At 56.8% G+C, this 23,549-nt stretch overlaps 2 protein-coding genes across 3 annotated transcripts in view; one reads left to right on the forward strand and one right to left on the reverse strand.

Annotated features, from left to right (window-relative positions):
• Positions 1–1,165: 1,165 nt before the first annotated feature.
• Positions 1,166–6,256, reverse strand: MYL3 (myosin light chain 3). 2 transcript variants are annotated; one of them, XM_008071229.1, is made up of 7 exons: positions 6,058–6,256; positions 3,811–3,838; positions 3,531–3,680; positions 2,780–2,953; positions 1,674–1,751; positions 1,520–1,561; positions 1,166–1,400 (listed from the first exon to the last, which is right to left on the reverse strand). In XM_008071229.1, the coding sequence occupies exons 1-6, from the start codon at positions 6,184–6,186 to the stop codon at positions 1,533–1,535; spliced, it is 588 nt and encodes a 195-aa protein (XP_008069420.1). In that variant the 5' UTR covers positions 6,187–6,256; the 3' UTR covers positions 1,166–1,400; positions 1,520–1,532. The 2 variants fall into 2 exon arrangements, with proteins under 2 accessions (XP_008069420.1, XP_008069421.1); XM_008071230.1 differs by having other exon boundaries at positions 1,179–1,391.
• A 14,326-nt stretch (positions 6,257–20,582) lies between these two features.
• PTH1R (parathyroid hormone 1 receptor) overlaps positions 20,583–23,549 on the forward strand; it is a 24,131-nt gene continuing 21,164 nt past the window's right edge. Inside the window, exons 1-2 of the mRNA XM_008071231.1 lie at positions 20,583–20,687; positions 22,878–22,934. The gene's annotated coding sequence lies outside the window, so the exon portion shown is untranslated. The remainder of the gene's footprint in view (positions 20,688–22,877; positions 22,935–23,549) is intronic.

The following is a 23,549-nucleotide window of genomic DNA, read 5'->3' on the forward strand; positions in this document are numbered from 1 at the left end:
CCAAGAAGACATGCTTGCATCCACATGAGGCCAGGAAGAAATTCAAATGGAACTGCACTGACCCCCTGGGTCCTCCTGGCCTGCAAGCTATTAACTAGCCTATGTGGCCCACTCCTCACTCTGAGCCTTTGATCTCTCCCACATCACTGTCTCTAGCCACCCCTGCCCTCCCAATATTACCCCCCTCCCTGCAGGTCTGTGCTCTTCCTCCCCATCAAGCCTGTGTGAATTGCCTCCCCCAGGAAGCCTCCCCTCACTCTCCCCATTGAGCTCCAAGGCCCTAGAGGAGTTCCTGGCCCCAGAACAGGTGGAGAATGGGGCAGGGGTCTGCTGGAGGTGTGTACAACTCCCTCCACCACAGCAGGAATGGCACACTGTCGCCTGCGGAGGAGTCAGGGGCTGAGGAACCCACTGCTGCCCCAGCAAGGACTCTATCTCTGGCCTAGAGCCATACTAACAGCAGAGTGCCTCCGTTTCCCCATCTGAATCAGGGCAAGGGCAAGGCCCCCTCAGCTCTGACAGCCTGTGGACAAAGTGAGCTCCTACCCTGTCACCATCCCCAGACAAGGCCATTCCCTGTGCTGAGCCTCAGCCTCGCCACTTGTGACAGAGGTGGCTCTGGGCTAATGTTCCATGGTCACCTGATTGTTGAATGGAGTGAGACAGCTCTGACCATGCCCTCACTGGGAGACAATGCTCCCAGTGGCATCCCTGTGTTAGGGGCTCTGGCATGGCTGCCTTCTACAGAAGGCAAGAGGAAGAGAAAGCACAAGGGAGTAGGAGCTGGGCCTCCTTCACCTCAGCCTTCTCCAGCCAGGGTCCACAGGCCCAGAATCCACAGAGGTCAGCCAAAGGACCAAGAGAGGAAAGAAGGGTGGAGGGGAAGAAGAGGGAGAGAAGGAACGAGAGAGGGAGGGGGAAGAAGGGGGAAGGGGGAAAAAAGGAGGAGGAAAAGAAGGAAGGGAAGGAAAGGGAAAGAAAGGAAGGAGGAAAAAGAATGGACGAAGGGAAAAAGGTAAGGAAGAGAAGGGGGAAGGAAGAAAGGGAAGGAAAAAGGAGGGAAGGAGAAGGGTAAGGAGGGAGGAAGGAAGGAAAGAAAGACAGGAGGAAAGAGGAACCAAGAAAGGGAAGAAGGAGGAGAGAGAGGGAGGGAGGGGAGTAAGTCAGAAAGGAAGGAAGGCAGGAAGCCATTTATTCATGAGGCCCATGGAGTGGGGACAGAGATGTGGTCACAGGGAAGCACTGCCTGACAGGGGCCAGAGATGACAACCACGCAGAGAGGTCTGAAGGCGTGTGCAGGAGTCTTGATACCCTCCCCTCCTTCCCAAAGCTCCAGGCCACCGGTGTCAGCACCAAGCATGGGAGATGAGAAGGCCCCAGCACGGTCTCCCCTGGGATCCCTGAGAGCAAAGGCAGCGCGGGTCAGAGGAGGTGGCCGTGGAGGCAGTGGGATGTCAACTGAGCACTGGAGTTGGTGGAGGCCACAGCAGCAGGTTTGGGAGGGAGAGGGGAGTCTCACCTGGGTGGGAGGCTCAGCTGGCCAAGATGTGCTTCACAAATGCTAGAAAGAAGCAGGGAATGAGCGGCAGGGGCGCAGTACCGGGCAGCCATGGCTGGGGTCCTGGGTCCCAGCATTGCCCTCCCAGAAGACACCCTGTCCCAGCTGAGCTCACCTTCATAGTTGATGCAGCCATTGGAGTCCTCTTGCCCAGCCATCAATTTCTCCACCTCGTCTTCTGTCAGCCTCTCACCTGGCAGGAGTGGGAAACTAAGTCAGCACCATGTGGAGGTGTGATGGGGGTAAGGGAGACCCGCTGAACCCCGCTGGATTGTGGATCTGCCCCTCCAGTATGCCCACACCCAGCACTGCACACAAGACATTGGCCATCACCCTCATTTCTGGGGCCAGGAAAATCAGTGACAAGCCAAGAAGGGCAGTGCCTAGAGTGCAAGTGTCCTGTCCTCTGTCCCCACTAGGCTGGCAGAAACTCCCTCCACCAGGAGAAAGCCAGGCCCCAACCTCTTTGGAAGCAGTCCCTTGGAATGGGTAGTCTTTTGAAGAGTTGAGCCAGGAAGCTTGGGGGATGATTGTGGAAGACCAAGAGGCCACCCACTACTCCCCAAGTCTGACTTTTCTTGCCTCTGCACTTTTGTGTGCTGTGCTGGTCTCCCCCTAGGAGTGCCAAGTGCAGCTCCCCCTACCCCAGACACACACATACACACACACACACACACACACACACAGAGAGAGAGAGAGAGAGAGAGAGAGAGAGAGAGAGAGAGAGAGAGAGATCAGCACAGGACTGAACAGTAGGCACTCAATAAATGTTTGCTGCATGAAAAAGTCACTTTAAGGAGGGAGCTTCTGCCAGTCAGGCACCTGATGGTGGAGGTGTAAGTGGGAGGAGCAAGGGCCCCAAGGAGGTCAGGATGCACAGCCCAGTCTGCCCAGGAGGCAGACATGTGACCTCCTTGACCACTTTGGGTTGTGGCCCTGGAATTTGACCTTGGAGCAATGAACACCACCAGGATTGAGTTGATCTGGATGCACCCTCCTGTTCTACCCCATCACCACAGCCGTTCCCATGTGTTCCATAAGCTTCATCAACACACTTTTTTATCCCCCTCCCAAATGACATTTCTGTTGCCTGCCATCAAGCTACCTTGACTGTGTCACCCTCTCCGTTTCATAGATGGGACACAGGCCCAGCAGGTTGACAGTGGTTTCCAGGATGTCCCCAGAAGAAGGAGTGGGGCTCAGGGAGGAGGTGGTCCTCACCCAATGTGGCCAGCACATGGCGAAGCTCAGCGCCCATGACAGTGCCATTGCCCTCCTTGTCGAAGACCCGCAGGCCCTCCACGAAGTCCTCATAAGTGCCTGTGTCCTTGTTCTTGGCAATGTGCTGGAGCATGGGCAGGAACGTTTCAAAGTCCATCATCTTCGTATTGAGCTCTGCAGGAAGATGGTCCCATGTCCCAGGGTCAAAGGATGGGATGGGCACACCCCTCCTCTGTGCCTTATAAGGAAGATGTAACACCTGTCACATGGGTTCCATTTACAAGCAAACCACCATCATGGGTACAAGTCTACTGAGAAATGCGTTGTTTCCAAAGTGCTTTGCTGTTCACAAGGAGAGTTTGCTGCCGGGCACCATCACAGTGGGCTCCATCCAGCAGCCCTTGTCCTCTCCTAGTGTCATTTTCTTACAGTCCTCACCCTCCCCACCACCTGTGATCTGGGCCAATGAGAGGTCTTCCCTGGTCTGGGGTTCGGGTCTCACTCCTTCACAGGTGTCAGTCTCCTATGACTTGGAGGCCTAACAAATCAGCACGAGGCCAGATGGCCCAGCAAACCATCACTGCTTGTCACCTTGTCAGCATTTTCCTGCAACTGGTCTCTGTATCCTCATCCAGACAATGGGAGGATGTCAGGAATGGGCACAGCAGGAAGGTTCTCGTGCTCTCCCACAAGACGGGATGGCAGCCCACCCTGGCAGTCTCCCTGGGACTGGCACTCTGGGGTGCACTACCTTCCTGCTTTGGCCTCCCCAGGACGCGGAGCACCTCTGCCTGCGTGGGGTTCTGGCCCAGCGCCCGCAGCACATCCCCACACTGCCCGTAGGTGATCTTCATCTCAGACTTGGGTGTGCGGTCAAACAGCATGAAGGCTTCCTTGAACTCTGCCAGGAGAGGCCAATAAGCCACAGACATTCCCAGAGTGAGCCCACCCAACTCTCCCCACACCCCTGGCTGGCCCTCAGGGAACCCTGGTCCAACCCTGCAATCCCTGGGCTCAAGACCCCTGCTCACCTTCAATCTGCTCCGGTGTGAACTCGATCTGAAAAAAACCCCAAAGGCTCAGAAGGTCTGGCTCAAATGGTGGAGCCAGGCCTCCTCCTGGTCACTCCATGGCCAGCTCTTTCTAGCATCCCAGCCTGCCTCATGCAGGACCTCCCGTGGTCCACCTAGACAGCTTCCTACCTCCTTGCCCCTCCCCACCTTTCCAATCCAAAGACCTTGAGTCTGTGCACCCAGGCCTTGATGCCTGGTGGGCCACAGCTGGGATAGTGGCGAGAAGGGTAGCCTGATACCCCAAAGCCTTGGCCCAGGGTGGCTCTTACCAAAGGCTCCTGATTCTAGACAGATGTGACTTAAAAGCCACAACCTACTAGCTTTGCTTGGGGCCCAGAGAGCAGGAGTATCCCCAAGAGTGAGATGGGAGGCCTTGGGGTGGCAGGAGTGAGGGCAAGGGTGCAGGCTGGAAGGTCTATGACAGCATAAAGGTGCTCACATATGTGCACATGTGTGTTCACATGTGTATGCTTGTGTCTACATGTATGTGCCCCTCACAGAGCCTTCTGGGCCCCTCAAGGCCAGGCACAGTCATTCACATGGCCCTGCCGTACCTATGTCTCACACATCCTGTCTGTGTGCCCCAAGGCAGGTAGCCCCCACATGCCAGCATGGGGCCCGTGTGGTGCTGTCAAGTGTCTGCTGAGGCCATATTGGGGCCATTCTGAAGTCAGAAGGCCTCTGGGGACCTGGTGTCCCCCTCCTCATGCGATACGAGATCTATTTTTATCACTGCAGTCACTTGCCCCAAGGTCAAGGTCACATAAGAAAAAGAAGCTTGGGGGAGGAGCATGACTGGGCGCCTTTGAAGGTCCCCCCACCTCTCCACAGTGCACACCAATGCAGAGGACACCCTGTCCCTGCCATCCCACCAGGATTGTCCCTCCTCGCTTCTGGCTCAACCCAATGTGTTGGGAAGAGCAAGTCGTCATTCAGGGCTCCCTGAGAGCTCTCTCCACCAGGAGACCTGCTGAGATTAGGTTCCCGGGACTCCTGGCAAAGACTCCCTGCCCTTCACCTGCCAGCTGGGGGCACGAGAGGGGGGCACTAAGAGGGCACTGATTATCCCCACCTCTCAGAGGGAAGTCTGTGCCAACCTCAGGCCTGGCAGGACTGAATAATGCCCTGGGTGGTCACAGCCTCCCCAGAGGGCCTGTGGGACACAAGCCTGGGGCCTGGATAGCCAGCTCTGGGTGTTTATGCTCTGAATGGGTCCCAGAAGCCCTGCAAGGGAGGGCTCATCTCCCCACTTCACAGCTGAGGAAGCCAAATCTCAGAGCAGCAAAGGAGCTCAGCAACCAAGATGGAGCAGAGTTGGGATTTGAACCCATGTCTCCAGGACCATGGTAGGTGCCTCCAGGAAGGGCTCGTGAACAGGAGGTGGGTCTGTAGGTCTTGGGGTGTAGGTCTTGCTGGGCATGGAGGGCGGGAAGGCTCTACAGCCCCCACCCCCACCACGCCAGACCCAAAGGCAGCCAGGGCTGCCGTGGTTGGTGGCCTGCCAAGAACAGGGAGCAAGCAGGACGAAGGGTGCGTGCCGCTATGCAGATGCCACAGGGGGGAGTCATGGCTCCCTCCAAGTTTAGACCCTGGGAAAGACTTCCCAGCTAGGAAAGGGCTCCTGGGGCCACTGGTCATAGCTCCATGGCCAGCTTCCTGCATGGCTTTCAGAATGTCCCCACCCAACCTGTGCCTCAATTTCCCCACCTAAAAGCTGAGACCCAGGAGGACTGTACTGGCTCTGGACTCAGTGACCCAGTCTAGACAGGGGCCCTGCTTCCCCTCACTCCCCATCCACCCTGGGGAACTTGACATGGACTTGGGACCCCACAGAGGACAAGAAAGATTCTTGCCTGGCTCCAGGACTCCTGGCTCCAGGATTCCCTGAGGATATGAGGTCTAGGAAGAAGGGCAAGGGAGAGTCCATTTCCAAAATCACCAAAAAGACATTCCCTTCAAACACCCATCCAGACTCCACCCTTAGAGTGCACTGGGTTCTCAGAAGCACCAGGGTAGTCCTGCCTAACGTCTGACCACCATCCCTCCTGCTGCAGCTCTCCTGGTGCCTAAACCAGGCATGGGTTGTCTGACCTCTGCACAGAAGCTTCAAGATTTCCTTCAGTGCTCAATTCTGGAGCCTGACCTGCCTCTGGGATCCTCTCGCCCACCCTGCCCCTCCTGCCACAACCCAGCTCCCACACCCACCTTGATCTTGGAGGCATCAAACTCGACCTCCTTGGGGCGCTCGGGCTCTGGTGGAGGTGCGGGAGCTGGAGCCGCCTTGGGGGCTGCCTTGGCGTCATCCTTCTTGGGCTCTGGCTTTTTGGGGGCCATGGGGACTGTAAGGACAGACAAGGATGCAGATAGCAGGTAGGTGAGCAGCCCTGCCTGGGCCTTTATCCTGCCTGGACACCTCATGACCCCAGCCCCACCCCTGCAGCGCACAATAGGAACAGGGCCATAAAAGGACATTGGCTGGGCTCAGGGGCTATTTTGGGGCCTGGGGAGGGCATTGTTCAGGCTTAGGAACGGGTGGGGGAGGGGGGCTCATCATTCCTCCCAATCACCTGTTCAGAAGAGGGAGGAGGAGAGGGGAACAAAGGACACTGTTCCACACACACATTCACACCCTCGTATGCATATGCACACACCCCCACAGGGCCAGCTGCCCCTCAGCAGGCCCGTACATTGAACAGGTGAAGAAGGTTGGACGAAGTGTGTGCTGTGTGTTGCGTCGGAGAAGGACTGGAATTACCTAAGGGAGCCTCTTGACAGAAACTTCCCACCTGTGCATCGAGGTCCCCCGTGCCTGTGTGTGTGTGTCCACATGGGGGTGAGGGGCAGGGCAGCACGTGCTGTTTTGTCTCTGTGTGTCTGCGTCTGAGTGTCTTTATGTGTGTGTGGGTCTCTGTGCGTCTATGTTTGTGTGGAGGGGTCTATGTCCATCTGGGTGTGTTGTCTGGGTGTCATTTTGTGTCTGGGGGGGTCTGTGTGTGCTGTGTCTATGTCTATGTGGGGGTGGTCCGTGTGTGTCTGGGTTGTCCTGTAGGTCTGTATCTGGGTGTTTATAAGTGTGCATGTGTCTGTGTGTATCCATGTGAGTATGTCTGTGGGTGTTGGCGGTATTTATGTCTGGGTGTTTATATGTCTGTGAGTGTCTGGTCTTGGCAGGCAGCTGCAGCCCTACCTATGGGTCCCAGGGTCTCTGGGAACCCCCAAGGAGCAGTAGAATGGGTCCTGCTTCCTCAAGGGCAGTCACCCCAGGTCAGTTCAAAAGCCGAGCAGCCCCCAGGGCCTCCCTCATCGCTCTGAAGCAAGTTTTTCAGGTTTCACTCCCTGGCTTCCTATAGCCCATCTCTGCAGCTCCCACCTTTCCCTATATACCCTGGGGGCCTAGCTCCCCACTGTGCCCTCTGCTGGGAGGTCCCCTACCCCTCCTCTGTTTGGTACATTCAGAACTTGGTTCTGCTCCCCCTCTTCCAGGAAGCTCTCTCTGATGCGTTTCTACTCTCATGTTGCCCTCCTCCAACCCTTTGGCAGGACCCTGAGAGGGTCTGCATCTCTGAGGGACCCCCAGGTGCTAAGCAGGGTTTGTCCAGGTGCCCAGCTCAGGTTGCTCACCGCCCAGTTCCTACCCCTCAGGGCCTACCCACACTACCCACTCCAGTGCCCATCCTGCAGCACCCAGCCCTCAGCAGGCAGCAGTGACAGAGTTCAGCCTGGTTGGGCCACCATTTGTGGAGGTGGGAAGGCTGAGGCGGCATAAGGGCCTTCCAGCTCAGGACGCTGAGAGTGGAGACATCTTGCAAACACATTGGGCTCTGTTCCTTGCCCAATGTCTGTGCCTAGGGGGTGGGAAGGAGGTGTTCCTGGTTATTTTCAAGTGCCTGGAGCCTTTGATAGAAACTTCAGAGGCAGTCTGCCTCCCCCTAGTCCCCGAGGGATGTCCCTGGTGTGGAGAGGGGTGGTAGCCTGAGCCCGAGGGGAGGATTCACCCAGGCCTAGGGCCTCTGCTTAGGGCACCTCCCCTCCCCTTGTCTTCCTGCAGGGCCCAGGTCCTTCTCATCCTATCACTCACAGGGGACAACAGTCCGGAGCTGGAACCGACCCCTCACCCCATCCCCCCTGGCTAGAACACACCCCTCCCCTCATCTGGAGGGCAGAATGGTCCACATCTGGAAATCTGACAACATCCGGGACTTGGTGGGGGGGGAATAAGTTTTTCACTTTTCTTCCAGATGTTTGGCAACAGTATTGAGAAAGAAAGAGGTGGAGGGAGGGTCGGCAGAGACAAGTCAGAAATACCACAAGAGGAGAAGACAGCCAGAGGGGGACACACAGAGAGAGGCCGCGGGCAGCCCCAGGGCCCAGGTCTGCTGACCCTCAGGACAGCTGGCTCTGGAAGTCACATGGGGGTTCAGCCTCCCACAAGCACATCTAACAAGACCAATTTCCTCTCATTCATCCTGGGAGAAACCGAGACCCAGGGCAGAGGCCCATCTCTTTCATCCTCTCGAAACTGCCATCTCTTGGAAACCACCCCAAATCAGCTCACACCAGGGTACGTCAGTGACAAGGGCGTCCTGGGCCTCGGTTTCTGGGTTTGTGATCTGGGGTGGGCAGGCCCATGCAGCCAGCCAGAGCCACACAGTGCCACCTTCCTCTGCCTGTGTGTGGTAGGGTAAAGGGAGTGGCTTGGTCCTCTTCTCTCACACACAGGGCAGATGTAGTCCTGTAGTGGGGACAGCGTGCACAGAGCCGTCCTTATTCCCTCACTAGGGCTCAGATTGAGGCTGGAGCCGGGATTTTCACTGCCTGGGCTCTGACTCTGGGCATGACCCTGCTGGCTCTTGGGAGTCACGGTGCCCCAGGCTTACCCACAGGACAACCCTCGGACCTAAAACAACTGCTCAGCCCCCAGTAGGGACTCTGCAGTGCCCAGCTGAACTCCTCTCAAGGCATTCCAAGGCCAGAGAAAAGCTGGGGGTGGGCAGGAAGGTGGGCAGGGAATGGGAGCTGGAGGAATGGAGGACCAGGCAGCAGTAGCAACAAAGGCCACACCAAGGTTTGACACTCGCCTCTCTCTCCCAGGTCCCAGCCTGAGCTCTGTGCCCTTTAGGAAGACAGCCTAGCAGGCAAGATCCTGGCAGAGCCTGAGAGACCTGGATACCACCCCCTTCAGTGCCAGCGTGTAAGCTGTGGCCCAGCCTGATGCAGACTCATACATGCCATGTTCCAGCGCCCCCTCCAGGCAGCCACCTAATCCCTTCCCCTCCAACCAAGGGGAATGCGAAGGCCTTCAGAGGGACCTGTGGATTGACACAGGACACCCCTGGCCACACTGGCCTCCTTCCAGGTTCCTTCCAGCCCCCCTCCCCCATGCCTTTGTTTCCTCCCCTTGACATCCCTATCTAGGTCTCTGGCCTCGGCTTCCTCCTTGTCACCCCCGGGGCTCAGTGAGATGACACCTCCTCTGAGAAGCTTCCTCAGACTACGTTGGACCACCTCCCTCTTCCCTGCCTGTCTCTCCAACTCCCCACCCCTGCACACCCTAAAATTAGCTTGTTTCTTTGTTATGTGGTTTCTTCTGTGTGTCCTCCCTCCCATGAGTGTTAGCTGTCACAAGAGGAATTTTCTGTTCTTCCACAGTTATATATCCCAAGGACCTGGTACACAGTAGGTGCTCATAAGTTTTGGATGAATAGATGTCCCTAATATCTGTTTACTCACTTCTCATAGGGGGATGGAAACCCCTTGCTAAACTCCATCCCTGGAGTGGGGCAGGAGAAATAGCGGGATTTGCCGATCACTGAAAGGAGCTCCGGTGACACAGAGGGTACCCTTGGACAGTCATGCAAGCAGCAGCTGTCCCCAGGCTCACCCACCACCTCCCCGTGCCCACCTCAATTCAGGCCTGCTCTTAGTCTGAAGAGGTAAGAGTGACCCCATGTACAGCCAATGGCTTGACTGCGATGACAAGCCAGCAGGGGGCGTAGAAGGGATGGAAACCAACCTTTAGTTTCTGAACCAAACCCCAGGATCCAGGGTTCCAACTCAGATCCCAGATCTGGAACCTAGAACCCCAAACTCAGACCCCAGACTCAGGTCTCACAATGTGAACCCCAAACTCAGAACCCAGAACCCAGAGTCCAGGACTGGATACCACACTGGGGACCCAGATCCTGGCACCCAAACCCTGATCCCGATCCAGGTTCTAGGACCCAAGACCCAGGATCCAGGACCCAGGATTCTATATCCAGACCCCAAATCCAGGACTCAAGACCCAGAACTCTAAACCCAGACTCTAGGATTATAACCCCAAACCCAAACTTCATAGCCAGAACCCAGCACACGGACTGCTGGTTTTCCAGATGAGCACCGCCTGTTACCCTGTGTCGACAAGGGCGTGGTGGGGGAAAGGCGAGGGTTAAACTCTTGGCAAACTCTTGGCAAAACTCAGGGATGGGTGCTTGGCAGACCTCCCTGGTAGTACTCAGAAGGGCATGAGGAATGTCCCTCATCCTGTCATAACCAATTTGGGGAGCTCAGAGTGTGGTTGCCACATGGAGGGGGGACAGAGGGAGGTGAGATCTTGCTGTCCCTTGGGCCCAAGAACCAGAGGCAGGGGAAGAGGGTCAAGCTCCCCACGTGCCCTGTCCCCTGGGCTGCAGGCTCCGCAGGCCGCCCCGGCCCGCCCCTCCTGGCCCACAGCCTCTGGGCTGGGAAACAGGCCCACACTTCCCGGAGGAGTCAAGAACGCGGCCTGGGCCAGACCCAGAGCCTTAGAAGTAGGTCAAATGTTGCCTTGCAGCAGGTCCTAGGGACCCTGTCCTGATGTCGGCAGCCCACGGGCTGCAGCTCACCTACCAGGACACACCTACCAGGTCACCTACCAGGACACACATGTATGTCCACATATACGCAAACCCACCACCACATGCTAGGTACCCTTGCACACAGGGTCCCTAGGTCTCTGCCCAGCTGCACGAGTGGGGGGATCATGGCCCTGGGGGCAGGGCAAGGCTTCCCAGAAACCAGCTGGAGGTGGCACAAAGCAGGCACAAGGACCAGGAGAAGGAGATGAATTTTTTCACCATCCCACAGTCCTGGAGCCCTGGGTGAAAGTCTGACTCCAAGGAGGACTTCCCAGCAAGGCTGCTCTGCCACCAACAGGATGTGGCCTGCTTCCCGGAGCACACCCCCAGGACTCGAAAGATGGGAAAGAGTATCCAAGGGGGAGGCAGGAGACTCCTTATGCTCTTGTGACCCAGGCTGGTTCCTGCTCCTCTTGGCCTCAGTTTCCCCACCTGTACAATGACTATGGGTGGGGCAAGGTGATCCTGGGTTCAGAGGACAGTCTCTACCCCTGAGCCCCGGCCCATCCTCACTACCCCCACACCACACACAGACAACTCTGTCCTCGGGCAGGCCAAACAGCCCTCAGGCCCCTCCTTCTGCCCACTGTGCTGACGGGGACCAGATGCTCCAACCTTGTGGTTCTAGGGGTGGGGGTGGCAGGGCCCAGCGGGCTGGCAGGCAAACCCTGGGTTTGGCCCAGGGACCTATAATCAGCTCCTGCCCCTCTGATCCCGGCCCAGGACTGACGCTTGGGGCTGTGGTGTCCTGGCCGGCTGTGGCCGCGGCCGCTATATTTGGGAGCCCAATTCAGCATGAAGGAGGGGTGGGCAGTCAGGAGCCTCCAGGGACCAGGGCCTCATGGGGGACAGTATGCAGACAACACTGGCCAGACTGCATCCATTCTGGAAGGAAGGCTTAGCTTTGACTTCAGGGATACGATCTGCTCTCAGGGACCTGGACTAGGGGCATCAGCCCAGTCCTCAGCAACTAGTCTAAGGAAGGAGGTTGAAAATGTGTCTGGGAATACTGAGCCTCTTATTTAGTCCAACAAATCAGAATTCTAGTTGAGTCCATGCCTTCTAGGTTCATGAGATGGGGTATGGGACTGCGAAGGGTGCATGGGAGCAGAAGAAAGGTTTTTGAGGGGTAAAGTTTGGGGTAGCGAGGTCTGGAGGAGAGAGGGTGCCAACATGCTGGCCAAGGGAGCCGAAAAAACAAAAGCCTAAGGGAATGGAGTGAGGTGTGGCCCTGAACCCTGTTCCCCCAGCTCTGCCTGCTGGTCCAGCTTCTGGACAGGGCCCCTGAGGTGTGGCCCCTCCCCTAGCATGGCCTGTGGCCTCCCTGCACTGCCCTGGACATTCCCTGCCACTGGGCCAAACCCTGTACTCTCCCACCAGCAGTTTCCCAAAGAGCAAATATTTATTGTCCTTGGAAGAAAAAAAAAGAGTCCCCTTTTAGGATCGGGGTCTGGGAGCTGCTATTGAGGTTTGCAGGGGCTCGGCAGTGGCCTGAAATGACCAGAAACTCCACCTAGACAGGCTGAGGGAGGACAGAGGGCACAATGGGAGCCAGCCTTGGAGGAGAGGACCCATAGCTGCCCTGGCTGCTGGACTGGGGCTCTACCCAGACCAGGACCCTCGGCCACACGCCTTCCTCCCCTTGCCTCCATTTCCCTAATGCTTCCCCAGAATAGGTGTGAGGGTGGATAGACACCACCACATGAGGTGTGAACATGTGTGATTTTATGAGTGTGTGTCATCCCTTTGTGTATAAGTATGGGCACAAGGATGGGGCCACATGTGTGATTGTGCAGGAGGGTGTAGTCTTGTATGTTTACATGTGTCACCATGGGCACGAGGCTATGAACACACATGGCTATAAGCAGGTCTGGATGCAACTGGCTCTGTGTGCGTGTCTGTCTGTGAGCCTGTTCATCTGTTGGCATGGGTGGGGTAGGGGCATGTGGACACAACCTCTGTTGAATGGTCAATTCAGTCAAAAATGCAAGTAAATTTAGCAGGGGGAAAAAAAACCCGTCAGTCAGACGAGGAGTCTGAATTGAGTGGTTGTTTGACTGGATGGATCGACTGTCTCAGGCAAACAGTTCACGCTGGCTGGGAGGAGGAACTGGCTCCCCTGGGCCATCATGGAGAAACTGGAGACGGAGACCCTTGACTATGGCAGAGACTTGACATAGAGACTGAGACAGAGATGGGAAGACAGAGAGAGAGAGAGACAGAGAGAGATGGACAGATTCAGAAACAGGGAGAGAAGGTAGGGAGAAGGGTCAGGGACAGAGGTTGCTCCAGGGAGGACGTAACTTCCTGAGCCCACAGACATATCACATGCACACTGTCCTGTCACCCCCAGCCTCAGCTCTGAGTGGCATACGGCACATTCATTCTTACTTCTCGCCCACCCTTAATCAGCTCCAAGTTAACAAGCTGGGGCACCAGACTGGGATGCCAGAAGAGAGGGTGGGCATGAGCAGCTGGACAGAGGGGAAAGGATGAGAAGAAGGCAGAGCCAGGGACAGGGGTGGCAATGGTGGAGGTGAAGGCAGAAGGGTGGCACAGAGGCAACGGTGGTGATGACAGGAAGAGGCAGTGCTGGGAGGGCTTCCCTGTCCCTGCTGGGAGGACCTCCGTCTCCCTGTGGGCCCCACCTAGCTGCAGTGGCCCCACCAGACCCAGGGCTGTCCCCACTCTGCCCCACCCAGCACCAGCTGTGGCCTTGCCTCCAGTGGCCACCCAAAAATTCTCTGTGGCCCAGGGTGTGGATACTGTGTTAAAAATGGCCCAAGCCCCCGGTCAGGAATAGTTAGGGTCGATTCCGGTACCTGCCTGTGTGAGTATTTATATATCCACCCACCCGGAGTGGTTATGTCTGAAACACACACACACACACACACACACACACACACACACACACACACGATCCCCAGTAAGACCAACATGCTCCTGCTGTGCATCTGTCTAGAGATATCTGCTGGCCTCGGACATGCCCTACTCCATCTTTACTCACCCTGCCTCATCCAGAAATCACACCGACATGTGTATGTGTACATATGCACACAGACTTACTCAGGAGCCCTGGCCCATGGGTGTTGGGCCAAGTGCGGGCACACCATACCCACACACTCTTACACACACATCCTCGGGCCATATAGATGCCTTTGCATGCACGTTCACACGTCTTTGTACACACATGCTTTTGCACACATATATGCACACATTGACATGTCTTTATATCCACATCCACACACACACACACACACACAAAGCACCACATCTTCAAGCTCACAAGTACAGAAAGAACACCCAGGTATAATTTCTGGGTGGAAATTAAGATCACTGGGAAGGAGGAACAAGGCTGAAGACGGCAGAAATCAGGGCCTCCTTCTGGGCCTGCCTGAGTGTATGTGCCTGTGTATGTGCGACCAAGTGTTCAGGGCCTTTTCACTGCCTCCTCCCCCATGTCCCAGGAGGGCCCACCCCACCCTGCTCACAGAAAGGGAAACAGAGGCCCACATAGAGCAGCTGGGACGGGAAGGTCAGTATCCCCGGTTCGGAGCTTGTGAGCCTCAGCATCTGTGTTGTTCTTGGCACATCCAGGCCAGATAAGGACGGGTCGGAGCTCTCGTGGGAAAGGACTCTCTGGAAGGCTCCCGACCCATTCCTTTTCCAGATCGTGGACCCCAGGGCAAGCAGAGAGAAGGCAAAAGGGAACGAGAGACAGCTGGAGGACAGGCAAGTTCCCATCAGGCCAGCCTTGAGGGCTTCGGGGAGCATAGCAGGTGCAGACTCACAGGTGCTCAGGAATGTGGACTGACCCCTCAGGCCAGCATGGGGACCACCAAGTGTGGGTCCTGGAGCAGATGGGGTAGGGCAAGGCCAGGTGCCGGGCCTCCACAGCATCTAGACTGAGCCTTATGAGATTCTTGAGTCAGAGCTGAGGGCAGGGCTTTGTGTCAGAGAGGTCTGGAGCTGAGTTGGATGGAGACACTGTTTTGGGGACAGTTAGAACATTAGGAGACACTGGAGCATCTTCTCCCATCCAAAAAAGATCAGGGTGCTGGTCCTAGGATCAGTGTCCAGCTGACTAGGGACAGAAGACCCAGTACTGGTGCTGACCCCATCACTGCCTCCTGGAGCTTCTTCCCCACTGAGCTGCTTTGCCTCAGTGTTCACACCTGCACAATGGGATGGAGGTTTGGTTCGGCTCAGCAGGTACGCAGTCCCCTCAGTGCAGGAGTATGGAGCATCCTTGAGCCTGAGTCTCCTCCTTCCTCCCTGCCCCAAGCTTCACCCCTGCCCAGGTCTCAGTGAGTGACAGAAGGCTGGAGCTTATACCCCAAGTCAATGGGAGAACAAGAGCTGGGCTTCTGCAGAAGCTCATCCAAGGTTGCAGATAAGCTGGGAGGGCCTGGGGATTCCTGCACTCCCAGCGAGCCCCCGCCTGACTGTGAGCCCCACCCATCTGCCCTGCCTTCAGGAGTCCTGGTCTGAGGGCATAAGCAGAAGAATCTCCGAGGTTGGTGTAGCAGGAGATGCCATGGGGCTCCGAGGTTCCTCCCTCAGCCCACCCCCAACTCACATGCTCCAGACCCCCTGTCCAGCCTGTAATCATTGTAAATGCAGTTCCCAGAGTTAGGAAAACAAGGAGGACTTATCATCTGTTGTGGCTGCCAAGCGCTAACACCATTTCTAGGTCCCCATTGCCTGGCCCTGGGGTCCAGAGAGACCAGTTCCCCACCCCCCATGGTCTCACTGAGAGCCGCAGCGGCAGGGACCACTGGACTAGGCTGGGCCAGGGGACTGGGATGGGTCCTCCCTGCCAGTCCCAGGCCTCCCACCTTCCATCTCCCCTCTCAGGGCTGGAATGGCTCCAGCTCGACCCGTGGGCAGTTCCCTGATTTTCTGAGTAGTTATCACTGGGGGAATTCCATCTCATAAGGCTCCCTGGAAGGGAACTTTCAAACAATGAATGACAGGGGCTTGTCCAGAGGCCTAAGGACAGTCCTTCTGAGACCCTGGGGTCTGTTCCCTTCTTATGAGGAAACTGAGCTTCCCCATAGCAACTGAGAGACAAAGGGATGGGGGGGCAGGGTGATTGGAGTCCACAGCTTTGGCCAATAACTATGCCCTCTCTCAGAGATCAAGGACTCTCAGCAGCACCACAGAGATGACCTGGTCTCTGCACTCAGGGGCTTACAGTCTCTCAGGACCGAAGTAGCAGCACACCATGCCTGTCAAGCTCTAAATTCCATAGTCAAAAATCAGGAGGGCTGAGGTCTTGCTCTGCTGGGGGTTGAGGGGTGCAGATCCAGGAAGACTTTGGAGAGGAGGGGGCATTTGGAGGTCATGCAAGAGCCCCTCAGACTGAGAGGGGAAGGATGGGTTAGATGGCAAGAAGTACAAGGGCAGAGGCCAAGAGCGCATGGAGGGGTTAGGGAATGGGAACAGAGGGCAGTGGGGTCAAGCAAGGAGCTGACTCCCTGAAAGCATGGCCATGTCTGCCTCATTCTCGGAGTCTGCGTCTCAGAGCTCAGCCCAGCACAGTTAGTATACAGACAAGAAGCCGCGTTCCTTTCTCTTTCTTCTCCTCTGTTTGCTAGGTCATCACTTCCTTGCCCTCCTCCGCCCCCAAGGAGCCCTCTGTGGTTATGCTTGAGTGGGAAAATTGATGTGGAGCCACTGAGTTAGAGGGGTGGGGGTGGCCACCCTTCCATCTTGGACCCAGCTCTGCTCACTGGGCCGGGAATGGCTTCCGGAGCCAGCTGTTCTGGGAGAGCATGCTGCTGTGGGGACAGGACGTACTAGATGGCCTTGGAGGTCAGTGCTCCAGTCCCCTGCCTGTGCATCCCCCATACCAGCTTGGGGCTGGGGGACCACCAGCCTCCCCATGGAGTGCAGGACTGAACCCAGGAGGCAGAGAGGCCCAGGGATAAGCAGTGGCCAGGGCAGACAGGAGCTGGGTGTGTGACTTTGGGCAGCAGCCTGACCTTGCTGAACCTGACTGGCTGCCAGTGGCCCCTCCAGCTATGCATAACCACTCTCCTATTATACCTGGAACCTCCTCCAAGCTGATGACCTGCCTGTCCCAGTAAGGGCCCTTCGACCTCTCCCACAGAAGCTCACCTCCAAGGGCATGGGTGTTCAGGGAGGCTAGGGGACTTGGTATGGATGAGCGGGGTGACCTTTGGCACGCCATTGCCCCTCTCTGGATGTCCTTCTCCCACACAGAGTTTTATAAACTTCCCCAAGTGCTTCCCCTTTCTGGCCAGTTCAGCCAACATCCACGGTTCCTCTGGGCCAGGCTCTATGCCGGGCACAGGCTAGCCAGGCAGTTGCAGTCCTGATCACAGCCTCAGCGACGCTCCCAGTGTCTGCCAGCTCATTGCCTCACCCCAGCTAGTGTCTTCTGAGGCATTCAGGATGAGAGGAAACTGAGGCTCAGAGAGATGGCCTGGCATGACCAAGGACCACCCACATAGAGGGTTCCTCTAGGCTAGACAGGGCCAGGGTGTCAAGACTAGGGGTTCTCCACTCGAGGTCTCCCTGCCACAGCCCCCCGCAGGGACCCAGTGAACTGATCCCCTCCCCACTGCCTCCTCCTTCCTGACCCCCTCCCCCCTTCAAACCACAGGGCCCAGTCGGCCTCTGGAACGTGTGCCCAGGACCTCGGTGATATTTTGAGTTTAAGAAAACTTTGCAGTCGGCAGGAGCTCTTAAAGGTTATAAATAGCAGCAGCGGGAGCCCCTGCCGGGAGAGGAGGAAACACGTGTCAAACACGCCTGGGAGGGGGGTATTCCGAGGCACAGACCCCCCCCCCCACACACACACACACGCACACTAGGGACCCACCAGGCTTTTGGGGATTTTACAACCCCCGGAGCGGGAAGTCACACCCCACCCGGAAGGCGTCTGGGAAACAAGATCCCCTCGGGGCCCCTACCAGGATCCCCAGTGGCTGGCCAGGTTGCCAAGGCACGTGGGGGCACTGTTGAAAGGGGATCTGGGGTGGAAGGTCTTTCTCCTATGTACCCCTACTTCCTACCATGCTGCCAGGGATCTCCCTCAGAGCTGCCCATAGGAACAGCAGGACTGGGGAGGGGGGTGTTGGAGAGTGTCCACCCTAACCCCAGTTGGTGGCTAGGGACACTGAAGCCCAGGGTAGTCATGGAACTCTTTCAGGGTCATGGGAAAGCTAGGCAAGATTCAGACCCCCAAGTCACAGTTCTTCCCACCAAACACTGCTGCTGCCTCCCTTCCATCTCCAGGACCACAGGACAATGCTTTAACCCACCCAAATAAAGCACAATTGGAGGACTACAGACAGCATGCAACCCCGGGGACAGGCAGACCCCAGGGCCTCATCCTTCAATGACCTATCCAACCCCCATGTTTCGCTTTTCAGTGAAAAGCTGTTGAACAGATGAGGGACCGATGAGAGACTTTCCCTACTCCAGTGGCATACACACCCACATTCACTCTGCCAGGGTGTGGACTGTCAATAACCCAAGGCCAAGTATGGGGTCTCAACAAGGAGGTCAGCTCTGGTTCAGGCCACTGAAGTATCAGGCATCCCTTAAAGGCCATAGGATTTGAGGACATGCCCTCAGGAACCTAGTCTGAGGAGATACGGCCCTGCTTTCTGGGACCTGATCTAACAGAAAACAGTTTTAAAGACCCCCCCGGTTGTTGAAAAAACCCTTCAACCTCTACCACCTCCCTGGATATTTCCAACTGTTCCTCAATGTTCATTGGGCAGTAACTGTTTCTCAATTGCAAAGACCTAGAAACTGAGGCATGTGTGAGGCTTCCACCCACCATCCCCAGTACTGCCTCAGTCACACCCCAACTGCTGCCCATAGCCCCCAGCGGGTCTGGGGGCAGCAGCCAGGCTTGGCATCCAAGCATTTTGAACCTCAGGGAGCCCCCAAAGGGTTTATGGGGCTCCCAATGAATGGGAGCCTGTTGAGCTCAGAGGGGGCCGGGCCCGAGTAAACATGGCTGGGTCTGAGCTGCCATTCTCCCCCTGCCACTTTCCCCAGGACCCAGGACCAAAATACGATTTCCTGTCCCCGGAGCTGAGTGCTGGACTCGCCCCTCAGAGCCCTGGGCTGGGGCCCACCAGAGGAACACAGACTGGCCTGAATGGGCGGCCCCAAAGCTTGAGGGGAGAAAGGGCTTCAGGTTTTCAGATTCGTGGGACTGCCTTCCTCCAAAACCCGAGTGCTTGAGCACTTTGCATGTTCCCTTTGAGGCTTAAACTACCCATCCGTTAACAACAGATCAGGAAACTGAGGCATGAGCAGGAAGGGGGTCTGGCTCAGCCCCCACAGATCAAAGCAGAACAAGCCCCAACCTCCTGCTTCTCTGTGAGAATGGGGACTGTGGGCAGAGCAGGGCAGTGCATGTGGACTCGGAGGAGAAAGAGGCTCTGGGGGTTGAGGGTCAGGGCAGCGGGGAAACTTGACAAAGAACAGAGGAGTGCTTCCCCCTTTGAGCACAACTGTCCGCTGACCTGTAGAGCTGAAACCTACCCCCCACTGGCCTGGTCACAGAATGGTCCTGCAATACCTCTTGCAGCAGCGCACTTCGGAGCAAGAATCCTCTAAGTGCTTTTTGGTCATTATCTTGCTATGTGCCCTGACCAGCCCCTTCTGCTCTCTGGGCGTCAGTTTCCCCCACCTGGAGGCCAAATACTGACAAGCGCCCTGACTCCCTTTCTAGCTTGTGAACCAAAAAATACTTCGGAAATTGTAATGTGTGGTAACCTCCCCAGGAGCCTGGAAGTCATGAGGAGGGGAGCCCTAGGAACATGCCCCAGTGACTGAGGGGGAAGTTGGGGCCAGTTGCCTCATGTGCTGGGCACTGGGGACTACGGCTGGAATGTGCCGAGTGGCAGCTGCCTCGTGAATCATTATACCTCCTCAGGTCCAGTCTGGGACTTCCAGACACAAACCAGCTCAGGCTGGGCTCAGGCAGAAGGGCAGCCTCCAGCCAGGCCTCTGGGCCCCACAAGGTGAGGTTTCCGGGAACTCGCGTGGTCTCTGTCTCCCTGTCTGCTCATGTCTTCATTCTCAGCGGCCAGTCCTGATGCTGACAGCTCATTCTACAGACCCATAGAGAGAGATCATCCTGTCCACAGTCCCTGTCTCTGTGGCCTGTAACTGCATAAGCAACTCCTGAGCCCGGGGGTCCCAGGGGGCAGACAGAGAGGATTTCCTGGCTGGCTCCACACAGGAGTCCACATTCCAGTGGGTGAGAGTCAGGTATGGGGTGACAATGGGGTTGCAGGGGTCAGGAAAGGGCTGGAGTGGAATGAGGGTCCCCCCATCTCTCCTGGCTGGGAGCCACTGGGTACCTGGTGCTAGGAGTTCAAGCCTTCTCTGGTATGAACCTGTGACATGGGTATGAACCACCCTCATACCCATCTGATTTCTCCAGGTGCCTGAAACTTGAATGAAGGCACTCATCAGAGCTGTGCTCATACCTCGTGAAAGTCAAAACACCAGAAGGGTCAGACAGCGACACAAGGACAGACAAAAAGAAAGTTAGAGAGAGGCTTGGCAGGGCAAGGAGAGCACTGCTGAGGTACACGCACACCTGAGGGCCTGATCAAGCCAGGGCCCTTGGCAGGCAGACTCACGGGTATTGGGCAGAGGGCCTAGCCCAGGGTATCTGACCACTGACACAACTGAACCTGCCTCTGCCTCTGCCTCTTCCTCCCCCTACCCCACTAAGGGTCTGGGACAAAGTCCTAGACCAGTGCAGGGTTCAGTAAAAAATAATTAATTTTTCTTTTCAGGTGAAAGCTCTGACTCAGGCTTTTTCCTGTCCCCAACAGCACTATCCTTGCATAGACCTGAATCACAGAAACTGTTCAGCGGCTATCCATGGCCTCCCCGTGGCCAACTTGAGTCTGCATTGCAGCTTCAGGCCCTTCTTGGAAGGCATGTGGGCTCCAGGTGAGTGGGATCCCGAGAAGCCTGGAGGCCTGAGTGTAGCTGGAAGGGGCAAGGCTGTGGTTCCCTGTGGGGTGAGAGTGTGCATGCCTGGGCCATGCCTCAGGGCAAACAAGGTAGGCTGGCATGAAGATATATCTATGGACCTGGCATGGTGACAACAGGGGGCCTGCGACCATGGGCCCAGCAGGGACAGGAAGCCCATAACTCTAGCAGCCTTGGAAGTGCTTCCTAACTGGGGCAAAGCCTGCTGGCCCAAAGTACCCCCATTCTCCCTCCCCTTACCTTCCAGAGAGGCAAGAAAGCCAGGATGCCAGCCTCCTGCCGCAAGGGGAGGGGGCTGCCTCACTAGTTGCGGTAGAAGCCTCCAGTGACTCAGCTGGGGTTGGGGGGAGTGTTTATGAGCCGCCAAAACGGCTGTAAAAGTGTCACCTTGCTTCACTTATGGCCTGGCCATCCCCTCCCCTCAAAAAGCTTCCAGAGGGGCCTCGAACCCAAGAGGGATCTGGGGTTGAGGCCTGGGGTCAGGGCTCAGCCAGAGGCTAGAAACTGGGCTGGGATAAGAACTCAGCCTGAGGTCAGGATTCATCAGGAGATAGAGATCAGTTTGGAGCCAGGGCTAAGCTTGGGATGCAGGCTGACTTTGGGGCTAGTGTTGGGATGAAGTGTTAGGGGAATGTGATCACTCAGAAGCAGATGTGGACCATTTGTCCCTATGCAGAAGCTAGGGGTTTTCTGAGGGAGTGAGACCAGGCTGCAGGGCTCAGAGAGCTGAGCCTCTGTCTTTCCTGTTGGAGTCTGGTGCCCACCCTGGGCCCAGGGTCTGTGTACTTTGGCCAGAGCCCTACTCACAGTGGCATGGTTGCAGCAGAGGCCTGTCAGCCTGGGGCTGCCACACCAGCAGGGGTGGGGCCAGAGTCCAGTTCCTGCTCCAGTTCTGAGCTCCAGTGACCGCCTTGGCTCCTCCTCCTAGACCCCAGACTGGGGATGGGAACAGAGACTCAACCCCACTCCCTAGCCCCAGTAAGGTCTTTCCAGACTCCACTGAAACTGACCTGAAACTAACCAGAAACTGACCATGGTGCCTGCCTGTCAAAAAGAGCAGACTGGCTTTGCCAGGTGCCAGGGTACTACCAGCTAGTGTGTAAAACCCCCACACTCATGGTGACACTTTAACTAGAGGCCTAAGGGTGTGTGAAGGGATCTATGCCCCACCCACAGCTGTGGAATGTCCAACAGGGGATTCTGGGGTGAGGCAAATGAGTTACCACTAGGGAATGCCCTTAAGGAGCCCAGAACCATCAGATCTCTCTGCAGGCCTGTCCACAGCCTACCTTGATCCTTCCAAGTACAAACGTTACTTGTTTCCAAATCTGAAGATCTTCCTCTTATCAGATCTGAGAAGGATACCCCCTCCCCACATCAACCCCTAGTTTTACCTCTCAACCCTTCCAATCCCTCCATGAATGTTCTTTTCTCATCACCGAGGTGGGGAATGGGAGCTCGGTGGTCACAGAACCGTAAAACTTAAGAGTCACTTGGAAGCACAGACAGAACGCTGAGACCCTCAAACTGTAACACCGAAGAACCACAAATTTTTTTGGGCGCCCACTCTGTGTACCTGGGCTTCGGTCTCCCATTTCCAAGGAGCCAGCACACCATAGGGGTCAAGCCTGAAGTCACAGTCCTCCCTCCCCAGTAACGGAGGATGTGGATACACAAGGAGAGAGACATCCTTTATACCAAGCAGGGGAGAACTATCCTGGCAAAGGAAACAGACCGGGAAGACAAAGGAGAGGAGAGGAAGGGGTCAGGGAAGACCAGGAGTCTGGCAGACACTACCTGCCAGGGAGAGTCATCTTTGGGGGAAATTGTCGCAAACAGCACAGCACCTGAACACCAGGACAAGAAACGAGGGCAGTGGGCACCAAAGAAGGACACGGCCTTCGAAATGCATTCGGAAGACAGCTGTGGGTGCCCTCTGCAAGATGGGTGGGCTTGAGCCTGCAGAGAGGTGGCTGCAGTTGGATTCTAGGCCTTAGGGTTTGACTTGAGGGCTGATTCATATTGAGAGTTGGAGGGCAGGTCTGAGGCTCAATTTCCACAGGTTGAGTCTAGACTCTCACCCTCGTGGGCGCTAAACAGTAAAGTCTTAAGTGTCCTCTGAATTAGCCAGTCAACTCCATTTTACAGATCAGGAAACTGAGGCCCAGGCAGCAGGAGAGTGGTAGTGCGCAGGATACACAACTGGTAAGTGAGCAAGCCCCTCCCGGTTGATATTTCCCAGGGCCCCGATACTTACGCTATTTAAAGCTCTCTGATCCCGGCATCCTCAAGCCCCTCCCTCCGCCTCGACTTTCCCACCTGGGACCAGAAAGCGGTCGGTTTGAGGTCCAAAAGCCCCTCCTCTTCAGAGCTCGGCGTCCCCTCCCGGGCTGCCCGGGCACAAAAGCCCCGCCCCGTCGGGCCCTGGCCCCCGGGGAACTCCTCCCTTCTTTCTCCGAAGTCGGGGGTCCCCAGCGTACCTGGGCCGGCCGAGAGCGTCTGGGGGTGGGGGTGGGGACGGAAGTGGGGTGAGAGACGAGGACGAGGGCAGGGGTGGGGGAGTAGGTGAAGCCCGAAAGCTAGTGTCCGGGCTGAGCCCCAGGTCTTGCAGCCCCGGGCCGCCGGGGCTGGGGCCAGGGGCGGAGCCGGAGAGGCCCGGCCCGCATGCGAATGGGTCGCGACGCTGAGACCCGGACCCGGAGAGGCGCTGGGCAGGGAAGGAGCGGGACGTGTGGCAGCAGACCCGGCAGGGAGGGGGGCGGGTCTCGGGCCGAGCACGCCGACCCTCTGGGGCTGGGGTCGAGGGGGGGGGGGGAGCCG

The sequence above is a fragment of the Carlito syrichta genome, unplaced genomic scaffold (assembly GCF_000164805.1).
Source record: "Carlito syrichta isolate Samal-C Ts95f unplaced genomic scaffold, Tarsius_syrichta-2.0.1 Scaffold314220, whole genome shotgun sequence".
NCBI classification, from domain to species: domain Eukaryota; kingdom Metazoa; phylum Chordata; class Mammalia; order Primates; family Tarsiidae; genus Carlito; species Carlito syrichta.